The 21,878-nt window shown below is 39.0% G+C and overlaps 1 protein-coding gene across 1 annotated transcript in view; it reads right to left on the bottom strand.

Moving 5' to 3' along the window:
- fat2 (FAT atypical cadherin 2) overlaps nucleotides 1-21,878 on the bottom strand; it is a 47,047-nt gene that overhangs the window by 9,679 nt on the left and 15,490 nt on the right. Inside the window, 13 exon segments of the mRNA XM_043256711.1 lie at nucleotides 2,538-2,692; nucleotides 3,985-4,786; nucleotides 6,103-6,300; nucleotides 8,250-8,393; nucleotides 8,575-8,712; nucleotides 9,766-9,977; nucleotides 14,146-14,535; nucleotides 15,636-15,869; nucleotides 16,429-16,582; nucleotides 16,956-17,152; nucleotides 17,333-19,699; nucleotides 19,702-21,372; nucleotides 21,583-21,793. Coding sequence (XP_043112646.1) covers nucleotides 2,538-2,692; nucleotides 3,985-4,786; nucleotides 6,103-6,300; nucleotides 8,250-8,393; nucleotides 8,575-8,712; nucleotides 9,766-9,977; nucleotides 14,146-14,535; nucleotides 15,636-15,869; nucleotides 16,429-16,582; nucleotides 16,956-17,152; nucleotides 17,333-19,699; nucleotides 19,702-21,372; nucleotides 21,583-21,793 — 6,873 coding nt within the window.

Here is a 21,878-nt window from a genome sequence, read left to right as displayed (position 1 = left end):
ACAGCGCATGATCTCGCTGTGCTTGTAAAACAGAAACAAAACATCAGCCAAATAAACATTTATGATCCAGCAAGCAGCAGAGAATAGCCTCCGTAAAATAAAGTGTGTTCCCTCCCCAGTGGTTTTTCTTGAGAAATGATGACTGTTAGATGTGACGGCAAAAAAAATTCTGTTTGCTGATGTGGTTAAACTAATTCTCTGGAATATTTGTTCTTGATTGGCCGTTTGTGGCATTCTATGGCCAAACTAAAATAATTTTGACTTGCATTGAAATGTAATAATTTATTTGGCAGGCAGCTGTGTAATAAATGAAATAATGTATACTGCACTGGTCGTTTTAGCAAAATACAGTTTATGGACAATAAAAATGCCTATATACATTCATACTGCCTGACTATTATCCCTCACTTGATTATTGTTATTATCCCTCAATGCATGATGGATGAAAGCTCTGTGAAGCTGTGCTTTATTGTTCGCTGGATTCATATACGCAGCATCCTATTCAAGATGGCAGTAACTCCACATGAACAAATAGCATGCGATTGATAACCACTGGATAAACATATTAACTGATGCTCTTTAGTAGTGACCATGTTGAAAAATCCAGCATATGCTGGTTAGGTATGTTTTGAAGCATGGCTTCTGGTTTAAGCTGGTCATGCACTGGTTATGAGCTGGACCTGCGCTCAAGGCCAGCTGAAACCAGCTCAAGACCAGCTAAGGAGTAGCTTAAATAAGCTCACAGCCAGCTAAGGACCAGCCTAAACGAGATCAAAACCAGCTAAGGACCATCTTAAACCAGCTCAAGACCAGCTAAGGACCAGCTTATACCAGTATTTATATTAGTTTCGGGTCACTAAGACTTATAAATGTTACAAAAAAGTCTCCAAGGCAGCATTTATTTGAACAAAAAGCAAAAACAATAATATTCTGAAATATTATTCCTATTTAAAATAATTAGGTCATCATTTTAACATATTTCAAAATGTAATTTATTCCTGTGATGCAAAGCAGAGTTTTCAGTCTTCAGTCTTCACTTCAGTCTTCAGTGTCACATGATCCTTCAGAATTCTTTCTATATGCTGCTCAAGAAACATTTACTTTTATTATTCGTTGATGAATAGAAAGTTCAAACGGCCTTTATCTGACATAGAAATATTTTGTAACTACTTTATTATAAATGTCTTCAATGTCACTTTTGACCAATATAATTCATCCTTGCTGAATTAAAGCCTGAATTTAAACACAAAAAACCTATGAATAGTATATGTATATGTTCACATTTATAAATAAAACAGAATTTCTCAATTCCAACTGCCTTTTTGAATAAAATTTTACAGACCTCCTGATGTGAGTCCGGTTTAAAGAAAAACCTAATTATTGCGATCAATGCCACCATACTCGGACTCCTCACAGCATTAAAGGGTATCAGTTCCAGCGTATCTATCAGATCTCGTTTCTCTTAATAATGCTAGATCGCAGCTGTCACTACTCATAAATGCTACAGCTGCTTAACTGACAAGTCACCTTTTCATCCCTTTCTCTTGTCAGAGGTGGCTTTGCTCAAACAGGCTCGATTTCCATTTAAAATAATTAAACTGAAAGCACTAGCTTAGCAGCTGATACAAGTTTCCAAAGCACAACTTGTCGCTCCGCTCAAATTAAAAGACTGATAGGAGTTTGCTGAGGTGCGCCAGTATATTAATTCTCTGGAGAGACACATGAATTATGTCATGCGCAGCTTTGTGAAGATGAATGCCCTGAAGATTTCTTGGATGACCATGTTTAACAATTCCTTTTGAAGCCCCTCTGCAACAATGAAGCGGTCCAGCTTGCCAAGTTTCGAAACCCAGAGGTAAAGCTTTGAAAAAAAGGAGAGTGCACTTTTGATGTTGCAAGCCGTTTAAATTGAATATTCAATTACGGTGCATAAATGAAGTGTCCTCTGGGAGAGATGTCATATGATTTCGAAGCGGAGATCGGCGTTTCAAGTCATCCGTGCTGCATTCTTTATCTTACTCACAATGTATGGAACATGAATGCACTTTTCAGTCTTTTGTGCAGAACCGTAAAGACTTCCTCTAGCTGAAGCTTCAAAGCAGCATTAGGCCGTTTAAATAAACAAATACTCAAAGAGCCCTCGGTGCGCCTCTGAGTCAAAGAAGGAGAGCAGTCAGCCGTGAATTCATCATAACACTCATTTCAGAAATACAGGTTGATTTATCCCTGATGTGCTCAAAGGGTGGGATGAAATCCACATCACAAGCGCTTTCATTCCCTTTTGGAATGTGCTCCTGAATATTAACGCGTTTAATACTAAGTTAGTCGTTCATGAGAACAAACAAGCTTCTACTGCAAACATTAGGACATTGCATTTATCACGGGGTGGAGTGAAGCTTTCTGTGATCGTTCTATTGTGACCTGGATGGCGGGGTTTTCTTTGATTTTTAGATTTATACCGATGGCAAACACGCTGTTTGTTGAAGACAAAAGAAGAAGTTAAAGACTGTCTGGTCTGTGTTTGAAAAATGTCGTACCTCCAATGTTCCCCAGTCGGAGGCGTTGGTGGACATCACTGTACCGTCTGCTGCAGACGTCTTGAGGCGAAGAGACAGATGGAAGTTTTCTTTGCCCTCTTCCATTTGATAGAGGTATTTCAGATAACCCTTCCCGTCAAACCTCACAGCAGACTCTGTAACGCAGGAAGAATAAATACTCAATACATTTGGCAAAATGTGCAGCAGCTGTCTGCTTTCTGTTGAAACTAAATGAATGAAATCAAAGTAAACAGGCCCATAGATGGACGTTAAGACAGACATCTTTACTTTACTGTTTACATATACTGCTGTTCGAAGGATTTGGACCAGTAAGATTAAAAAAAATAAAGAAAATGAATACTTTTATTCAGCAAGGATTCATTAACCTGATCAAAAATTATAGCCAACTCGAATACAAAGTTACTTAACATTTCTATATAACTGCAGGTCTTTATATTCATCCTGAAGAAGAAAAAAAATATTATACTGCTTTTAATAATGATAATAATAAAATATGTTTCTTGAGAAGCAAATCTGCTTCTAGTAATGGCTTACAGTTTAATAAGCCAGCGATCCTCCAATGTCCTTAAAAATATTCAAATACCCCATGCCTTTTTTCCATGTTATTTGCTATTTACTGGATCACTGTCCTTAAAACGAGGTGGACATGGGAACAGGATATGGGAATCTTAGTTTGTCAAACACAAAAACAGTTGCTGATGGGGTGAATTATGATAAATATAGCATTTTAAGTCATCTTGAGGGTCCTGGTCACCTGACTGAGAACCATAGATGTGTGACTCTGGAGCACAAAAGCAGTCATAAATAGCAGAAGTATACTTTTAGCTATAGCCATCAATACATCATATGGGTCAAAATGATCGATTTTTCTTTTATGGCAAAAATTATTAGGGTATTAAGTAAAGATCAAGTTCCATGAAGATATTTGTAAATTTCCTACCATGAATATATCAAAGCTTAATTTTTGATCAGCATTGGTAAGAACCAAAAATGAGTTTTTTTTAATGTTTTGATTTGATTTTCAGATTTTCAAATAGTTGTATCTATTTCTAAATATTGTCCAATCCAAACTAAATATACTTTTTCAGCTAATGTATAAATCTCTATGTACTCTTATAAATGGTTTTGGGGTCCATATACTATAGACTATTGATTTTTTTGTCCTTCCTGGCGTGTGAAGGACGAGATTAGCACAGCTTGAACTTATCTAAAAAGGCAAAAAATATCCTTTTGTGTTCTCTGTTTAATGATAATCTAATGATTTTGGAATTACACGAGTGTGCATTTAGTTTAGGGTGAATTGTCCCTTTAAGGCAGACCCAGAAAGGTGCAACTCAGTGAGAAACAAGATAGGGTTGAAGGCCTCCAGGTTTGTCTAAATCCTTAGTGGAATGCAGAATAAGACGCCGGTGGTCTCGGTGCCTACCGTTGCAGGAGCACACGCTTTCCCAGCTGTGCTGCGGGGTGATGAAGTTGGCCCGTGCCGTGGCGTAGTTACTCATTCTCCCCCGTCTCATCACCACAGCGTTCCTGCAACCCCGAGGTGGGCAACCAGCGCCCACACAACCATCGTGCTTCAGCCTCAAGACGTTCAAACCCAGCGTATCTTCTACATTGGACAGGACTCCAGTGAGGCGCTGAGCAGAAACGGGCTGGACAGAGCCGTCCTGAGCTCTCCGGACCAGAAGGACCTCCATATTGACGGAGTTTGGCTGCTGCTGCAAGCTGGCGATGTGCAGCTCTTGTCTGGGGATGTTCAACTCCAAGCCCAGGCTGCGCTGGAGGCCTCTCCAGTGATCGGACACGAACTCTTCCGCCGAAAGCCCAGCCAGCTGCAACGTGAAGCCTTGATCCAGATCGTGTTGAGCGGCAGCCCAAACGTGGACCTTTACCCCCGCCCAGATGCTAAATTTCCCATCGGACACGCTCACGTTCAAGAGGTACAAGCCTGGTTCCAGGTTCTTCTCCACCACGATCTTCCCATCCAAAGGGTCCACAGAGAACAGGCTGTGGTCCAGGCCATCAGAAACCAGTTTGTAAGACAAGACGTCTTGGGGGTCTTGGTCGGTGGCGTGCAGCTTGCCGATGACACGCTTCGAGAACGTCCCGCCGGCGGTGGTGATGAAAACCTCGAGCGGAGTCACCGTGGGTGGATATCGGCTCTGTTCTGTGATGTTGATTTTCACCACGCATATTGAGGACAGAGGAGGGTGGCCGCTGTCAGTGACCTGTGGAGATGATATTTATGTGATGTGTGAAAAAAACATTGCGACGTGCGAACAATGCACTGACCTTTGAAGAGTCGCTTTAAATAATTTAAGTCGGTGTGGTAGAATCACCAGTCCACAGATAGCAATCAAGTTTAGGTCAGGTTGCACTGTCCCATACATGCCATATTCCATTTGAAGGTATAGTTCACATAAAAAAGAAAGATTCTGTCATCATTTATTTACTCTACTGTTGTTTCAAACCTGTATGACTCTCCTGTGGAAGGAGGAAGTTTGAAAAAAATGTTCAAGGCACTCTTTTCTATACAATGTCAATGAATGGTAACCAGGGGTTCTTTTAAGTTAAAGGAAGCCCAATTAGAACTTGTATTTAAAATTTTGAATTCAAGTGTTACATTTAAATTCAAGGCAACTGCAGTAAGTATATTTTTTAGGAAAGAATGTCAAGACAAAGGTTGGGTCCGTCGAACAAATAGATCTGAACTTTAAAAAGCTGCAACGTATTGGAATATATTGGAGTATTAACAACATACTATAACAAACGTGTGTAATATAATAGAATATAATATAACTAGTGCTGTCAAACTGTTAATCACATCCAAAATTAAGGTTTTTGTTTGCATAACATATGTATGTGTAGTGTGTTTATTTATTATGTATATACATAAATACACGCAAAAAAGAGTATATTTTTTTTATATTTACGTGCATATACATTTATATATTTACGTTCTTATATTTTTTATTGTACATCAATATATTTATCATATAAACTTAACATATTTTCCTCAATTATATACATGCATAAGTGTATTTATATATACATAATTAGTGTATATAGTACACACATATATTATGTAAACAAAAACTTTTATTTTGGATGTTTGAGAGCACTAAATATAATACAATATAATATAATATATAAGAAATGATTGAATTTTAAACCAAAATGATGATGATCTAGGTTGCTGAGCCTTAAAAGTGGAAAAAAATAAAATAAAATTATGGTTATTCTTCCGAAGGCTTGAAATTGTCCTACAGCATACGATTTGTGATTTATGGTGGTTTCAGAGTGTTTTTTGGACACATTTTGACAGCACCCTTGTTCACTTCAATTACAGCATGGAACATAAAAATCATCATGTTTCTGTGTTTTCCAGCAGAATGAAAGTCTTACGGCTGTGGAACAACATGAGGATGAGTAAGTGATGACATTTGTTCATTTTTGGGTGAACTATCGCTTCAATCTTAAAACAAGCCTGTGTTGTAAACATGCGCTGCACTCGTAACCGAAATTAATGAGTGGAATCTTTCACCTGGATTTTTAGCAGATGCTGAGGCTTGCCTCTCCTCCTCAGCGGGGAGGATACGGACAGCAGTCCTCCTTGGTCAATGTGAAAGCTCCTGTCCTCATTTCCAGAGACAATATAGAAGGAGAAGGGAGGGCCGTTCTGAGGCGTATCTCTGTCTGTTACCAGCAGCTGCAGAACTCCACTGCCCACAGACTCCCCTTCCTGTGTCCAGAAAAACAACATTAATCAAGCTGCGCGCGCTTGGAAAATACGTCTGACTTTTAGAAAAGTTGTAGCTGTCCTTTCTCGAAAGTAGATGAACAAACGTCTCTTTATTTTGATTGGGATTCTAGAGTTCACTCCGCTGAGTTTTATTGTATTCTACTGCTCTGGCAACAGAAAATGCATCGCGGGGCAAACGGAGAGAAATTGCTGGAAAAGAATAGAAATAATCAATCCGCCCCGATGTTTGTACGTTTCTCGCTGTTTTTCAAATCGATAGCGTATTTCTATCACGGGACTCGTTTTCAATGCCAGAACGAATCTGAGCTCGAAGAAACAGCCCAATTCTGTCGAAAATGAAAACGCAGCGAGAACAGATGGTGATTTTTATCACTCTGTCTGCATTTGTCAACAAAGCGCCGCCGACTGGACCGACATGTGCTCCTCGTCTTCCTTCAAGCTGGCACAACTGGAACAGGTAATTGAAACGGAGGGCTCGGCTGGCGGAGATGAGCCTAATTGTTACTGACCACCTACATGGTGGCAAATAGGCGCCGCTCTCTGAAGACACAGACACCTTGGGTGCGGGTAAATGGGGTGTGAATAATATTTCCAAGTCAGCAGAGTTGACTCTATAATTAGAAGCAATGGATCCGGCCGACTCCGAAAGGGTAAACAGAGTCCGGACGCTGTTGCAGAATAATACAGGGCCGATGAACTCTTGGCTTCCCCTGTGCTCACGTGCAGCTTAGAGCACAAATGTGATGACAGCCGTGACCATTTTTTGCACCTTTGATTTCTCGCAATTTAATGCTTGTGATTCGGTGCATTGAAGGAGGTGCAGAAATAATCAGAAATTGCCACACTGATAAAAAATTTAAAAAAGTGTAACGCTTATACGTGAAGCCTTTGTGCAATGCATTGAAAAGGTATTATAATGTAGTGTTATCCTTGTAGTGCATTTCGTATTTTCATAAATAAACGAAACCCAATTAAAACACAATATATTTGAAAAGTGTCATAAAAGTGTAATATTTGAAGGCTTGTTTGTAATGCGTTTTAATCAGCGCTGTTAAATGATTGATCACGATTAATCCTATGCCACATAAACGTTTTGATTATAATAATGTGTATATGTATTAAGATACACAGACATAAAGTATATATTTGGATAATATTTTTTGGATAATGTATACATGCATTTGTGTGTGTTTATATATACACATAATAAATATACACAGCACACAAACATGTTATTATGTTATCTAAAGGTGTAGTAGTGAATAGAAATATATTTATAAGGTGCATTCCAAGACACAATTATTGCATTAAAACTATTTTAGAATGACCCTGGACAAAAAAAACAGTCATAAGTGGGTTTTGTTTGCTTGCTTTTTTGTTCGTTTAGGATTGGACGAAATACAGCATTTGAAAATCTAGTTCTTAGCAATGCATATTACTAATGAAAAATTAAGTTTCGACATATTTACAGTAGGAAATTTGCTTTTATTTATTTTAGGTGATTTTTACCTATATCTTGCCCTAATGCTTTTTGGCACAAAAGAAAAATAACAATAATAATAATTTTGACTTGTATTTCCGGTCCTGGGTCATTTATAGGTGTGAAGTATTACTAAAAGTGTGTAAAATAAAACTAAAACGGTTTCTTCTTCAGTATTTCAAGTTTGATTCATTTTCTTACTAGCATTTTCTTCAACATACAGTATACTTAATAGTGACATTTACTTGCAAATACCAAGTGAAAACTGTTCAGGTGAACCTTGTATCTGACGAAGGGACAATATACCATAAAAGAACCATTTGAATCATGTTTGGTTGGTTATTTCTTCTAGATCTTACAGCACTGTCTGACTGAAGTAAGCCAAATCATTGACTAGCTGGGCAATGCAGGGAGAGAAAAAGTGTAGTTTTCGGCCGTGTGTTTTTACCTGAAGAACGAGGCTGTGATTGATCTGCGAGAACATGGGTGGGTTGTCGTTGACGTCAGATACGGTCACTGTCACCTGGACGGCGGAGGATAAAGGAGGATCGCCTTCATCCGCAGCTTGCACGGTTAATGAGTAGTGCGTTATCTGAAAGGCGAGGGTCCGCGTCAGTGGGATTACGAAGATATGAACACCGCGGCACCGACGTTCAATAGCACCAGTCAAACAGTGATTAAAACGTTCATCTGTGATCACAGGATTCAACAGATACAACTAAACCCCAGATAAAACAAATGAGTACGTGCTCTGGAGGGAAAGTGAAACCCACCTCTTCTCTGTCCAGCCTGGAGCGCGCCGTTACGCGGCCGGCGCGAGGGTCGATGCTGAACTGCTGCTTTGGATCACCGCTCACAATAGAGTAGATGATGAAGTTATTTGGAGGCCCGTCAAGGTCGACGGCTCTTACCTGAGACAGATGCACAGTTAGGAAAGGTAGGGAAGATGAGAGCACCTGACTGGTATTAAACTAAGCTTTAAAGCTCTGGATTATCGTCTAATCTAGCGGCGTGCATCAGACACGGCTAATGTCACAACGAGTCGCGGAGCGGACTGTGAGTGCTCATATACAATCACCATTAGCTGATTGCTCCGTTCAAATAGTTTTTCTGATTGCTTTGCTGACAGATGCAGCAAATCAGTCGCTCAACAGCTGCCACAATAGCTTGTCTCAATCCCGTCAGCTGATTGACGGCGGTTGGCTTTAATTTGCCTCATAGAAAGCGAGACACCTTACATTTGAAGTCAAAGGCAATATGGTAACAGTTCAGAAATAGTCCATAATCTGTATTTTTACTTGGGTAATATGAGACAGTTTTTAACTTTTAACTACGACTTTTCCCTTAATAAATTCTTAATTTGCTGCTTACTAAAGGTTAGTGAGGAAGTTGTTAAGTTTAGGTATTGGGTAGGATTAGGGATGTAGAATAAGGTCATGAATGAGAATGAGGCATTAATATATGCTTATATTCTAGTAATATGCATTGTAATAGGCAACTAATAGGTGTAATTGTAAAATAAATTGTCACCATTAAAATAAAGCTAATAATCAAACAGTGAATATAAAAAACGTATAAAATATATATATATATATATATATTTTTTTTTTTTTATTTATTTTTTATCTATCTAGGGATATCGGTTTTCTTTCTGATAACAATATTACAATAATATACAGCTCTTATTATTTCTATATTATTATTGCATTTAAATATATATAATTTTAATAATAATAATAATAATACATTTTTAATTTTAATGATTTGTGTAGTATAAATACTTGCAACATATTCTGCATGTCCATTTAACTATATTACTAACTTAATAAACAGTAATTAGGCATTAACTGAGGAAAAAGGCATAGTTAATAGTTAGTTTTAGTGAAAACTGGAGCCTAAAATAAAGTATGACTGAAAAGTTTTATCAGTGGATGTTCAGTGACAGTTCAGGGAAAGCGTGATACCTGCAGAACCATGTCCCCAGGGGAAATGTCCTCTGCAATCACAGCACTGTAGCTACTGCGGTTAAAGACAGGCGGGTTGTCGTTGACGTCTGTGATATTGATGATAACCGTAGCAATGTCACTGAGCGACGGTTTGCCCCTTGCTCCCTCCACTGACAGGTAATACTCGCGGCAGAGCTCGAAATCCAGCGCGGAGTTCACCGACAGCAAACCTGTGGCACAAAACGACAAAATCACATCCAGGCTTGAGCCATCTCTTTATCAGTTTCCAGCCGGTTCAAAGTAATTGCAAAAATGGCACAGAAAAGTAAAGTTAGCTCTGAAAAAGAAAAATGGGAAAAGTTCGATTTAAAAACACTAAACAGCGGCTTAAAATACGAAACACAATTCTGGCAGCTTGCAAAATCTCTTGGGTTTGATGAGTTTGTTTTGCATTTCCCCAGTGACGGAAGAACTTTACCAGCTGGTCTGGGAGTTTTGGTGAAGAGATATCTGTTTCCAATGTGAAAAGAGATTTATTGTTCAAAGTTTATGCTCATCTGCTTTAGAATAGAAACCGCTGTATTATGTGCCTAACGTACTGTATGTGCAGAACATGGCTAAAAGAAACATAATGGGGTTTTAAAACACTTCAGTACAGCACCAGCTGATTTTCTTTTATTGTTGACCACATGGAAAACTCACATTTCAACATGACTAATAACGCTCGTGCACTTCCCAACGGAGTTAGACTGAATGCATGATGCATTTTATGCGATGTCGCCTTTTCTGTTTTTGCAAAGCAGTTGATTCTTACAAGAAGCTGATTCATCTAAAGCGTTTGAAAAGCCGGTGGGATTTGCTCTGTGCATTATGGGTAGACGCTGCTATTTCATGTCTCATTCTCAAGCAGAAGAGAAAGTTGTGCTCACATTATTAGAGTAAAACGAGACGACGCTGAACAACAAAAAGCGCTGGCATTTTTGCTTAGCTCGAGAATCCGGTTTGCAACAAGTGCAAAATTGCTTTCTGTAATGTTTCTTTTTATTGATTTTAAAGATCAAGGGCTATGTTGTGTCACTTAATGGCTTTCTTAGAGATCCTCCACCGTATTATTAACAGGGCTGTGTTTGTCCTTGGCACATCTTCTGTCAATATAGGCGTGTTTGTGCTTGTGTTTGAACGTAGAGCTTGTGTTCGATGCAAGAGTGGACGGCAACAGTAATCCTCGTCTAAGCAAAAGGAGCACTTGTCAATGTCAAGTGTGATGAAGATGCATCAGTGTGTGTTCCCTGCACTGGCTCGCTTGATTTTAGTAGATCATTTAATTGTAAGATGGAGAATGATGCAGCTTAGCGTTCACTTAGCGTGGATTGCGATAGCCGTCGGTGTCAGACATCGGTTCATATCTGGTCTTATTGTTATTTTTCATTTGCTCTGAGTGACAGAAATGACTGTCGGCGCGGGGATCGCAGCCCAGGGATCATCTTGTCATGAGAGATGCAATGTGACACTGAACCGTGGGTAATAAGATATAAAACTGTGACATCTACTGGAAGATGCAAAAACTGTAAAAATTACTTTATTTTACGCAGCGTTATATGATTAATAGGTTATCATTTATTTCGATGATCCACTTTAGACACTGTAATAGCTATAAGTAACTACGTGTCAACTAGCTCTCATTAGAGCATTAGCAGACTAGGGTTAGGTTAGGGTTAGTAGTAGAATAATTTGCTGCTAGTTGGCATGTAGTTGCAAAGTTACTCGTTAGCCAGCAAGTAGTCCCGTTCATGAGTTCCTCTATTGACAAAATCATGTGCTTTATCATGTCTGAATGTCTAAAAACAGTTATGAATCTGTAGCGCGTATTAGCTCCTATTATCCTCTAATGTTGATGTCACATGCACTATGAATGCTTTATTGACAATAAAGGATTATGTCCCTTCAGTTCACAATGACAAGTACTGCGCTGAGTAGCTTTGCCTGTTTTCATTATTATTGTGAGAATGGACAGCTTTACTTGATTGATGATCAACGCAAGATTACATGCAACTTGTCGAAACGTCTGTGCATCTATCTTGCATTGCCTCATCGTCACCTCATTGTCATTCAGCATGAAATAAATTAAATGTGCCGTCTACTTTGACTTAGGTCTGTATGGGTGGGAGAAAATAAGGCAGTTAATTAGCCGACAGTAACCTGCAAAACGACTCACTTGAACAAAATTAACCCTTGTGGCCCTTCCGGTTTTCATGAGCAAGCACAAACTCGCCAATTATAACAGCAAGAAGGATATTCTCATGTTCATAGTTACTCTTTTTTATTTCTAAGTTGTTTTAAAAGTTCAGTAGCAAACAGATATTTTAAACTTTTTCCCGAGGCTATTTTCAGTGATACAGCTATTAGATAACCGTCCATAGTCTTAATATTTCTGTGACATTTCATTAAACCCCTTTGATTTAAGAGTACTGCTGAAATGTCAGTGGCGTTATATCGTTAATCAAATTATGATCACTTTTTCACCAGAGAAGGTCAGGTGATTGTCTAATATGGTCGTTTCTTTTTTTTCTGTAATCCATGGCTACATCATGCAACTCGTCTTACTCATGAATCCATCAGTGTTAGTGGTTCTTATTGCATTTAATTAGTTTTAAGAGATGTAAATTAAATCTATTTATTTTTCATCCTACAATTATTCGGTTTCACCTTGCATAAAATGAGAAAAATGGCTAAATAATATATTACAAAGCGGTTTAATGTATGATTGATGAGTTTCAATTATTTGCCATGCAAAAATCAAAATGTGAGTAGCTGCTTGAAACAAATCAAAGATAATTTAAAAAAACGTCTCGGCTTTTGTTCTAAGATTTTTTTGAACTGCAGTTTTATGAGCATATATATAAAAATACATGCAAACTTCACTAAAAGAGAATATTGCTGACATAACGCTAGTGAGCTACATGCGATAAAACATCTGTTTTCTTTAATTTTCTAAACCATATGGAGGTTTGTCCAAAATATACTGCATACCCAGCAGACCCGAGCTTGATTGTTATGTGCTAGGAGACTATACGCGACTACACAGTGGACTTACAGCTTTGGATTGAAATGATCTCTAAATAACCAATTGATTTGTGCAGAAAGCCAGCTAGCAGAACCCAAAGTAGCGTATTGTTTGACAGTTAATAAAGAGTTTGGCTCAATCTCTCACAAAAGTCCTACAGCACGAAGGCTCTGAGGAGTCGCGATAAGAGGACACGAGCAAGAGAGAGAGAGAGAGAGAGAGAGAGAGACTAAGAGGAATGAACAGATGGGAATAAACAAGCTGACAAGTGCCTGTGTGGATTCAGAACATGTCAGCACAGGTTCTTCTGTTCAACATTTACTCACGCTGAAGAAAATTCCAGCTTCACACAACAGCAATAAGCCACAGAGGATCAATGACAGCATGCTAATATATCACGTCTACTTTCTGCAAGCAAGGATAAGTAATGTTCTGTACATGGTTTATAAACATATTCGGCCGCGCAGTCAGTGTAATTGTTTTGTGACGTGACTTCAAGTTACAAGGACTTCAGTCAAATCTTTTTAAATAAGATTTGTTGGTTTACAATATATATACATATAAATAATGAGTGTAAAATACATAAGGTAACACTTAATTTTAAAGACCAGTTCCAATGCATATTACTAGCATACTGTAGTAAAAACATATTAGTGCATTATTCTGCATGACTGTCATTTAGATACTAAACAAACTACCTTTCTAACTATTTTTAAATTAGAAATCAAAAGTTTATTGGTGCATAATTTATGGTAATACTTTATTTTGGGGTCCCTTAAAGCTGCTTATTAGCATGCATCTTACTAGAATATAAGCCATTTATTAGTAGTAATTAAATGCATTAAATTAAATTAATTCTACTTGAGCTTATTCTACATCCCTAATCCAACTACCTTAATAGCTATTAATAATTGATTAATTTATTGAGGGAAAAGTCTTAGTTAATAGTGAATAAGTGTTATTCTGAAGTGCTATTAAAGCCATTGTTAACTGTTAGCTAATAATGAGAATTGGACCTATTTTCAAGAAAAGAATGAATTTAACATAAGCACATAATCATCAAGCGAAAAAAAATCATTAAATACACATTAAAATATAGATTTTATATCATTAAATATCATTGTTTTGTGGTGTTGATATTTAAATGAGCAAACTATCCATGTCCTCTTATTTTTCTGACTGGCTGACTTGATTTCATCATAAAGTACCAAAAATAAACGTATATCTACATCTGATTTCTTCATGTAAAAATGTTGATTTGTTTGATGCTGCATATTTCATCCACCAATTTCTTTTACATGCATCAAAAGGAAACCTAAAAAAAAAGCCCGTACCTGTTATGGGGTTTATCTGGAATCGGCCGTCTTCATTGCCTGAGATGATAGTATATCTCACCGGCTCATTTTCAGTGTCATCTTTGGTGAGGGCGGACACGCTGATCACCTCCGACCCGATCTGAAGTGATTCTGGGATCTGTACAGAGTACTCAGAGCTAAGAAACAACGGCTGGTAATCACTCAGGATGACCACGTGTACTGTAATGGAGGCGAAGGAGAAAAGGTGGCGAGGGAGGCCTCGGTCAGTGGCTTTCACTTTCATCTCATAAGTGGACTTGGTCTCATCGGCTAGAGATCTCTCCAGTCTCAGAATGCCTGAGATTTCATCTAGGGAGAAGAAGCCACTATCTGCGCCTTGAAGAGAGTATCTCACCTCTGAGTTTATACCTGGAAGAGTTATAAAACAGAGTATTCTCAGTATTTCGGTTCAGGAATGGCAGATGCCTAAAAATGATTTGGGGTCTTGAAAGTAGTATGTTTATTTCTCAATATTAACTAGCTATGCACAATGACGTTTACTTCAATAACCTTCTAATTTGCTTCTTAGTAAGGTAATTAAGTGTAACAATAAAGGAAAGGTAATATTTTAATTTTAGGGTCATGAATTATTCTACATACTTTATTCTACATCCCTAATCATACCCGATACCTAAACTTAAAATTAGAAATTTACTGAGGGAGTTGTAGTTAAAAGTGAACAAGTGTTCCTTATTCTAAAGGATCTAAAAAGTGGTCATGCAAAAATTAGGCATTAACATGTACTTATAAACGTTACATTTTAATTAGTTACTGTAGATTTCATTACATTTTATATAGTCTACTTTAGACATTCAACTAACTATAAGTAACTTTGCAACATACACATCAACAAACTCATTAGTTTGCAAATACATGTCAACTAACACACATTTCAGTATTAGTAGACAGGTTAGGGTTGGTAGAATAAGTTGACATGCATCAAGTTACTCAAAGGTCCTAATGAAGTGTAAGGAGATATTAAGCAGACAATTTACTAATACTCTGATGTCTGTTAGCTGACATCTAGTTGCTTATAGTTAGCAAAGTGCACTATCAAAATAAAGTGTTAGCATTGATTGATGTTCACATTTCAAGATAAACACATTCTGTTCTTTGACATTCTGCACTTTTGCCTAACAGAGGAGAGGATAATGTCATTAATTAGCTCGAAGACATATTATATAAAAGGCAAAGTAGTTCAAATTCACATGAATCCCTGTGACAGTAGTCAGTGTGTGTACATGTTCACACACATCTGCAGGTGTGGTCTGTCCCTCCCTAATCATGTTTCTCTGTCACAGCCTTCAATCCCACATCAAACGCTGCATACCTTTAGGATTTCGACCTGCGTGCAATGGGTCAAGGGAAAAACCTGGGGGTTTCTAATGCTTTCTGAGCGGATAAGCTGAAAATAGTCTGTGTTTTTGGCTTCAAAGCAGACATTTGTGACAAGAGAAGCAGTACCATACCTGTGTCTGGGTCTTTGGCATAGATGACAGCAATAGGTGTCCTAATTGTTGTGTTGTCAAACACAGTGACTTCATAATGGCTTGTGGAGAATTGTGGCGGGTTGTCGTTCATGTCTTGCACCATGAGTGTGACGTCTGCCTGACAAGAGCGGCCACCGCCATCAGTCGCTTTGACAACAAGATCATATTCTGTTTCCCGCTCACGGTCCAAGACAGCAAAGGTGAACAGCTCTCCTAAAGAAAAACAAAAAAAACATGCATAAGCTTGAAACAAGGCTGTACTGACAATAATAGGGGAGGGTTAAACACAAGGTGTTGTAACATGTATGGTATCCAAGACGAGCCTTGACTAGTTATTTATTTGATAAAGGTGTGCAACAGAATATTTACTTGGTGTTAGTTGTTTCTTTTCTTTAACACGGCTACAAAAAAACAAAGAAAGTTGCTGTATCAGGAATTTAACACTACAGAGCTGGACACGGTGCTTTGCCCAAAGCATTTCATGCATCTTGGAAACCCAATATAACCGTTTTAAAAGATGTTACATTTAGATAGGATACTTTGGAAGACGATACCTCACGTAAACTTATCATAAATCAAATACTCTCATTGTTTACAAGGAATTTCAAAAATTCTAAAGGCCCTGTGAAAGTTACCTCTTATCTTTGTTGCTGATTTTATTTCTTTAAAAACGGTAGCAACTAAGGCAATCTCAAAGTGTTTCTAACTATTTTTAAACAGTGAATTCTTCTGGGAAAACGTAGGAGGAACTAGATCTGAAGATCAAACTTACCAGTTCTGGAATCAAGATGAAACTTGTCTGCATTAGGTCCATGAAGAGTGAATGACACTTGGCCATTCGTCCCAATGTCTGGGTCAGAAGCAGAGATCTTCAGGATGAACAAGCCTGATGGGGAATTCTCCATGACAGCCTCAGTATAAAGTAACTGCGAAAAGGGTTAAAGTTACTATGTATATTCCAAGTGAAAAGTAAAAAAAAAAAAAAAAAGCTTGCCAAAGTTTATTCCATCAAGTTTTAATTTGTGAAGAATAACCCAAGTACTATTAGTATTTGGGTGTTTCTGCAGGCATTTTATGCCCATAGGGTGGTTTTTTCAACGTATTAATCTACTTTATGAATAACATATTTAAAATGTTTTGCCATGCATTAATTTCTTCCTACCTTTAAAAAATGCTGTAATTTCACCAGAATTATTTATTGCTACTTTGCATTTTCGTTGTACTTGTCCACAGAGACAAAGTGCCCACAGCTGAAGAAGCATGCTTATACATACATCTTCTGGGGAATATCTGACTTACTTGTTCACACAAAGGACTGTTGTCATTGAGGTCAAGAACATGGACCTCTACATTAGCAGATGTTTGAAACCTTCCATCTGTGGCGATTATCTTAAGGTTATATCGATCTTTGTCTTCTCTGTCAAGCAGACCTTTGGAAATGACTGTCCACTCCTCTCCAGCTGCTGTGACTGAGAAGTGGCCCAATGGGTCTCCATCTTGATGAAAACACCAACAGCATTTGTTTAAAACCAAAATACATACCTTTGCCCATGCAAAACTGTTTATACAACAGTCAGAATTGAAGTAAAATGTCAAAGCTGAACTTTGAAACCAGAAGAACTACCAGTTTTTATTTTCTACAGACAAATGAGGCATAGTCAAGTCACTTTGCATACCTGTTATATAACATACGATCTGTCTGTTTTCTGCAGAGATGTCTTTATCAGCAGTTGTCAGAGTGACAATGGCTTCTCCAGGCCTGCTGTTCTCAAGGATGGACCCTTGGTACAGTTCCTCTGTAAACTGAGGTGGGTTATCATTTTCATCTGTGATAGTAACTTCAACTAGTGCAGAAGAGGATAGTTTGACAGCATCGCCATGATCAGTGGCCACCACATATAATCTATATAGCTGTTTGGTCTCAGAATCAGCCCTCTTTAAGGTAGTAATCCAGCCAGTTTGCGAATCAATGGTAAACATGTTGCTAATATCATCTGACTCCGGCTCAAGCGTATATGAGACTTCTCCATTGACATTTGTATCCACATCATTAGCAGTCACTTGAATGACTGTGGTGCCAGGGGGCAAATTCTCAGCCAGGAAGGCCTCGTAGGGGTCAGCATCAAACATAGGATGATTGTCATTAACATCTTGAACCTCTATGTGAACAGATACAAGAGATGCTACATCGGTGCCATTGTGATTTCCTTGAGCGATCACATCAATCTTGTATACCTTGGTTTTTTCGTGGTCAATGTTCTTCTGCATAACAAGAGTACCACTGTCTTTGTCGACAGCAAAAACATGTTCGTTGTTGCTGTCTATAGTGTTGCCATTTACCAAGCTGTATATCAGTGGTATATCAGCGTCCGCCTTCACTGTGCCTATCTCATATCCGATAGGGAGGTCTTCAGATGCAGAGAACGAGTACAACGGCTCTGTAAACTGGGGCAGAGTGACCTCCGGAGGGACCACTTTGACCTGTACTGGCACAGAGGAGTTGTAAAAAGGTATGCCTCCATCTCTGGCCTTAACTTTAAAGCTGAAAATCTTATTCTCCAAACCAGCTAGACTCTCTTTGACACTGACCACTCCTGTAAAAGGGTTGACCTCAATAATATCTTCTGTGACCTCTTCTGCTTCTTCTACTGTGTAAGTGACGTCAGCGTTTTTACCTTCATCTGCGTCATAAGCCATTATCTGTATAACCGGTGAGCCTTTGTTCACCGTGGATTGAATAGAAATCTGATACTCAGAGGCTTTAAATTGAGGGGCATTATCGTTTTCATCTGTTAGAATAATCTTTACAGTGCAAAACCCCACTCTTCCTCCTCCATCCTTAGCCATGACCTTAATCGCAATCACGCGTTGCGATGGATTTTCTCTGTCCAAAGGCTGAGAAGTCACAATTTGTCCGTCTTCGTCAATAGAGAACTTCTCATCAGCAAGCTTGTTAATGATGGTGTAATCGACACTGCCGTATGGACCATCGTCTGGGTCAATAGCAGCCAATCGGATCACACGAGTTCCCACTTCTGCATTCTCTGCCAGATCTGCCTCGTAAATGTTCTGGCTAAAATAGGGGCTGTACTTGTTACCATTTGTCATGTCAATATTAACAGGGGCAGTCTTTTGAAACACTCCATCGGAAACCGCTACAGTGAGGTTATAAAATGGATCCAGGTTCCTTTTGCATACATTTGAGAACGAGATAAGCCCGGATGATTCATTAATGGAAAAATATCTCCCTTCATTGCCTGACAGGATCTTATATTGGAGGTCATCCTTACTATCAGGGTCTGAAGCCTGAACTTTGATAACGATGTGGCCACAAGTGGCCTTTTCATCAAGAGAGGCCCGATAAGATGGCTCGCTAAAATCTGGAGGGTTATCATTGACATCTATGACGGTCACAATGATTTGAGCCTCATCACTGAGAGGTGGCGTGCCTTTATCTGTGGCTTTAACTTTCAGAGTGAACTGCTGCGAGGTTTCATAGTCCAATACTTGCGATGTCAACAAAATCCCACTTAGTGGGTCAATTTCAAAAAAATCTTTTTCTTGGTCAATCAGCTGGTAAGTTATATCCGAATTACTGCCTGAATCTCTATCACTGGCCGAGACTTGTAAAACAGATGTGCCTACTGGGAGGCCTTCCGACACATTTGCAACATAAGACAGACTCTGAAAGACAGGAACATTGTCGTTTATATCTTCAATGTCAATCTCTACTTTGGCTTCAGTAAAGGTGCCAGTCACTGAATCTGTGGCACGAACAGTCAAAATATGCTTTGTTTGAGTCTCAAAGTCTAGGAAATCAGTCACACTTAAGACCCCTGTTTTGAAATCGATGTTAAAGAACCTGGAGGCGTTGTCTTCCTCTAGATTGTAGATAAGGCGGTATCCTTCAGGATTTCGTGCTTGCACATGCAGGATCGTTGTAAACGGTTTAATATTCTCAGGTAATTTCAATGGATAGTACAGGCTTTGAAATATGGGATGAGACCGATTTTGCACTTGGACATACAACGTCCGGCGGCTGACAGACTCGGCTCACCCTCATCTGATGCTAGAAGAGTAAGAACATATTTATTCACAGACTCAAAATCTAAAGGTCTCATTAATGACACATCTCCAAGATAACGGTCGATTCTGAAGAGACTGAAATCGTCCTCCAGGGAAAATAGTATTGATCCGTTCTCTCCAGAGTCATTATCTGTTGCTAGCACTTGAAAGAGAACATCCCCTGGTTCAGTTTCATCCGATATCATCAGTGAATGAGGCAAATTTGATATTTCTGGGGCATTGTCATTGATATCATCTATATAGACCTTAACATGAGTGATATCCACACGTGGAGGATGCCTCATGTCTCGGACCTCCACAGCAACATCGTACTCGTTCCGTTCTTCACGGTCAAATGGAACTCCGGTGGTCTGCAGGATTCCAGACGATGGAATTACTTCAAACTTTCCATGAGCGTTCAAGACTGTGTACTGCAAGGGTTCATTCAGGTAGCTACCTGTCGCTCTCAAAACAGCTAAGATTTTAATAGATGTACTGTTCTCAATTACAGTAGCTACATGCATCCTGTCCTCGAACTTCAGACTAGTCTTTGTTGCATGGGTGACATTAAATCTTACTAGGGTAGTGTCTTTATATAACCCATCTGAGGCAGTGATCTTTAACTCACAATGGGACTCTAGCTCGGAAGAGTCATTCACAGAGATTATTCCAGTGAACTCGTCTATTTTAAAGGCATTTTTACTAGTGCTCTCCAAAATCATGTAGGCTACTTCTGAATCTGCATCATGAGCTGTCACTTGGATCACATCCATGTTTTCAAAAACCGGTAAAGTGAGGGAAGTTTCATACAAAGGTAAAGCAAATTTGGGAGGGCAATCATTAATGTCTAGTATCCGAATGTTTACTCTGCATGGCTTGGAAGCACTTAGCGACGGCTCACCAGAATCCCACACCTGAACTGTGAAGGAATATTCAGGTGTTGCCTCAAAGTCAACCATAGACTGTAAAGAGATGGTACCCATGCTTGGGTCTATTTTAAACACTTTCTGTGCAGCAGGCTCAAGGATTTGGAAGACCAGAAGAGCGTTTGTGTCTTTGTCCGCATCTGATGCCTTAATCACTAGTGGAGTGTTGTTCTCCCCTGTAACCATGCTGTTGACAGGCGCAGACTCGCTAATTTGCCCATAATAAGTGTCCTGATGGAAAACAGGGGCGTTGTCATTTTCATCTATCAAATAAATGTAAACCACTGCATCAGATGAGACTCCCACTGTATTTGTAGCCCTAATTGTCAGATGGTAGGAAGGGTGTTGCTCAAAATCAAGTGTGTTTCGGACAGACAAGACTCCAGAGTTTATGTTGATGTTGAACGTCCCATTGGGGTCGCCGTTATTGATCCTGTACAGCACTGAAGACGGGCAGCTGGCGGAGACAGACAGTGCAGGGGAGCCAGGAGGCACGGCCTCACTTATCTCGGTGATGTATTCTTCGGAGGAAAACCTGGGTGGTGTGAATTCAGACAGCTTTACGGTGATGGTAACAGGGCAAAGGGCACTGCGCTGGGGAAAGCCCTGATCTGTGGCTTTTACTGTGAGATGATACTGCTCTTGTGGAAGTTTGTCTAATGCATCAGACACACGAATGCTTCCTGTCTCCTGATCGATTTCAAAAGCACCATCTACATTCCCACCTGGACAAAAAAAGAGATAGCTTATTTTGTTTTATGTTAAATGTCAAAAACAGATTAAAGGTGATTTGTATTTTTTAATTGCCACCCAAGAGTATTTATAAATGCTGCAATAAAATTAAGTATTAAGGCAAGACTTAAATCTGTGCTTTCCATGAATGTAAAAGTTGTTAAAAAGCAAAGGTAGCACAGTGCTCCAGGCAAATGTCTTACCGAAGTGAAAGGAATAAACAATCTCTGCATTGCTCCCCGTGTCCTTATCCAGGGCTTTGACTCGTAGCACTTCAGTGCCAGTGAGTGCCAGATTACTTATGGTTCCCTGATAATGAGTACTCAGAAAAGACGGGTTGTGGTCGTTACAGTCTTCTACATGCACAACAACCTTCGCAAAGTTCTTTTTTATTGGTATCTTCTCATCTCGTACCTGGAATGATAAAGTGCACAGGGTAATTAATGTGTGTGTGGTGCAAGGAGCAACATGACAACTTTTGACCACTAATGTTTTTTTT

The sequence above is a fragment of the Puntigrus tetrazona genome, chromosome 14 (assembly GCF_018831695.1).
Source record: "Puntigrus tetrazona isolate hp1 chromosome 14, ASM1883169v1, whole genome shotgun sequence".
NCBI classification, from domain to species: domain Eukaryota; kingdom Metazoa; phylum Chordata; class Actinopteri; order Cypriniformes; family Cyprinidae; genus Puntigrus; species Puntigrus tetrazona.
Note: the sequence above shows the minus strand (reverse complement) of the source record. Positions and strands in the feature narration are given on the sequence as shown.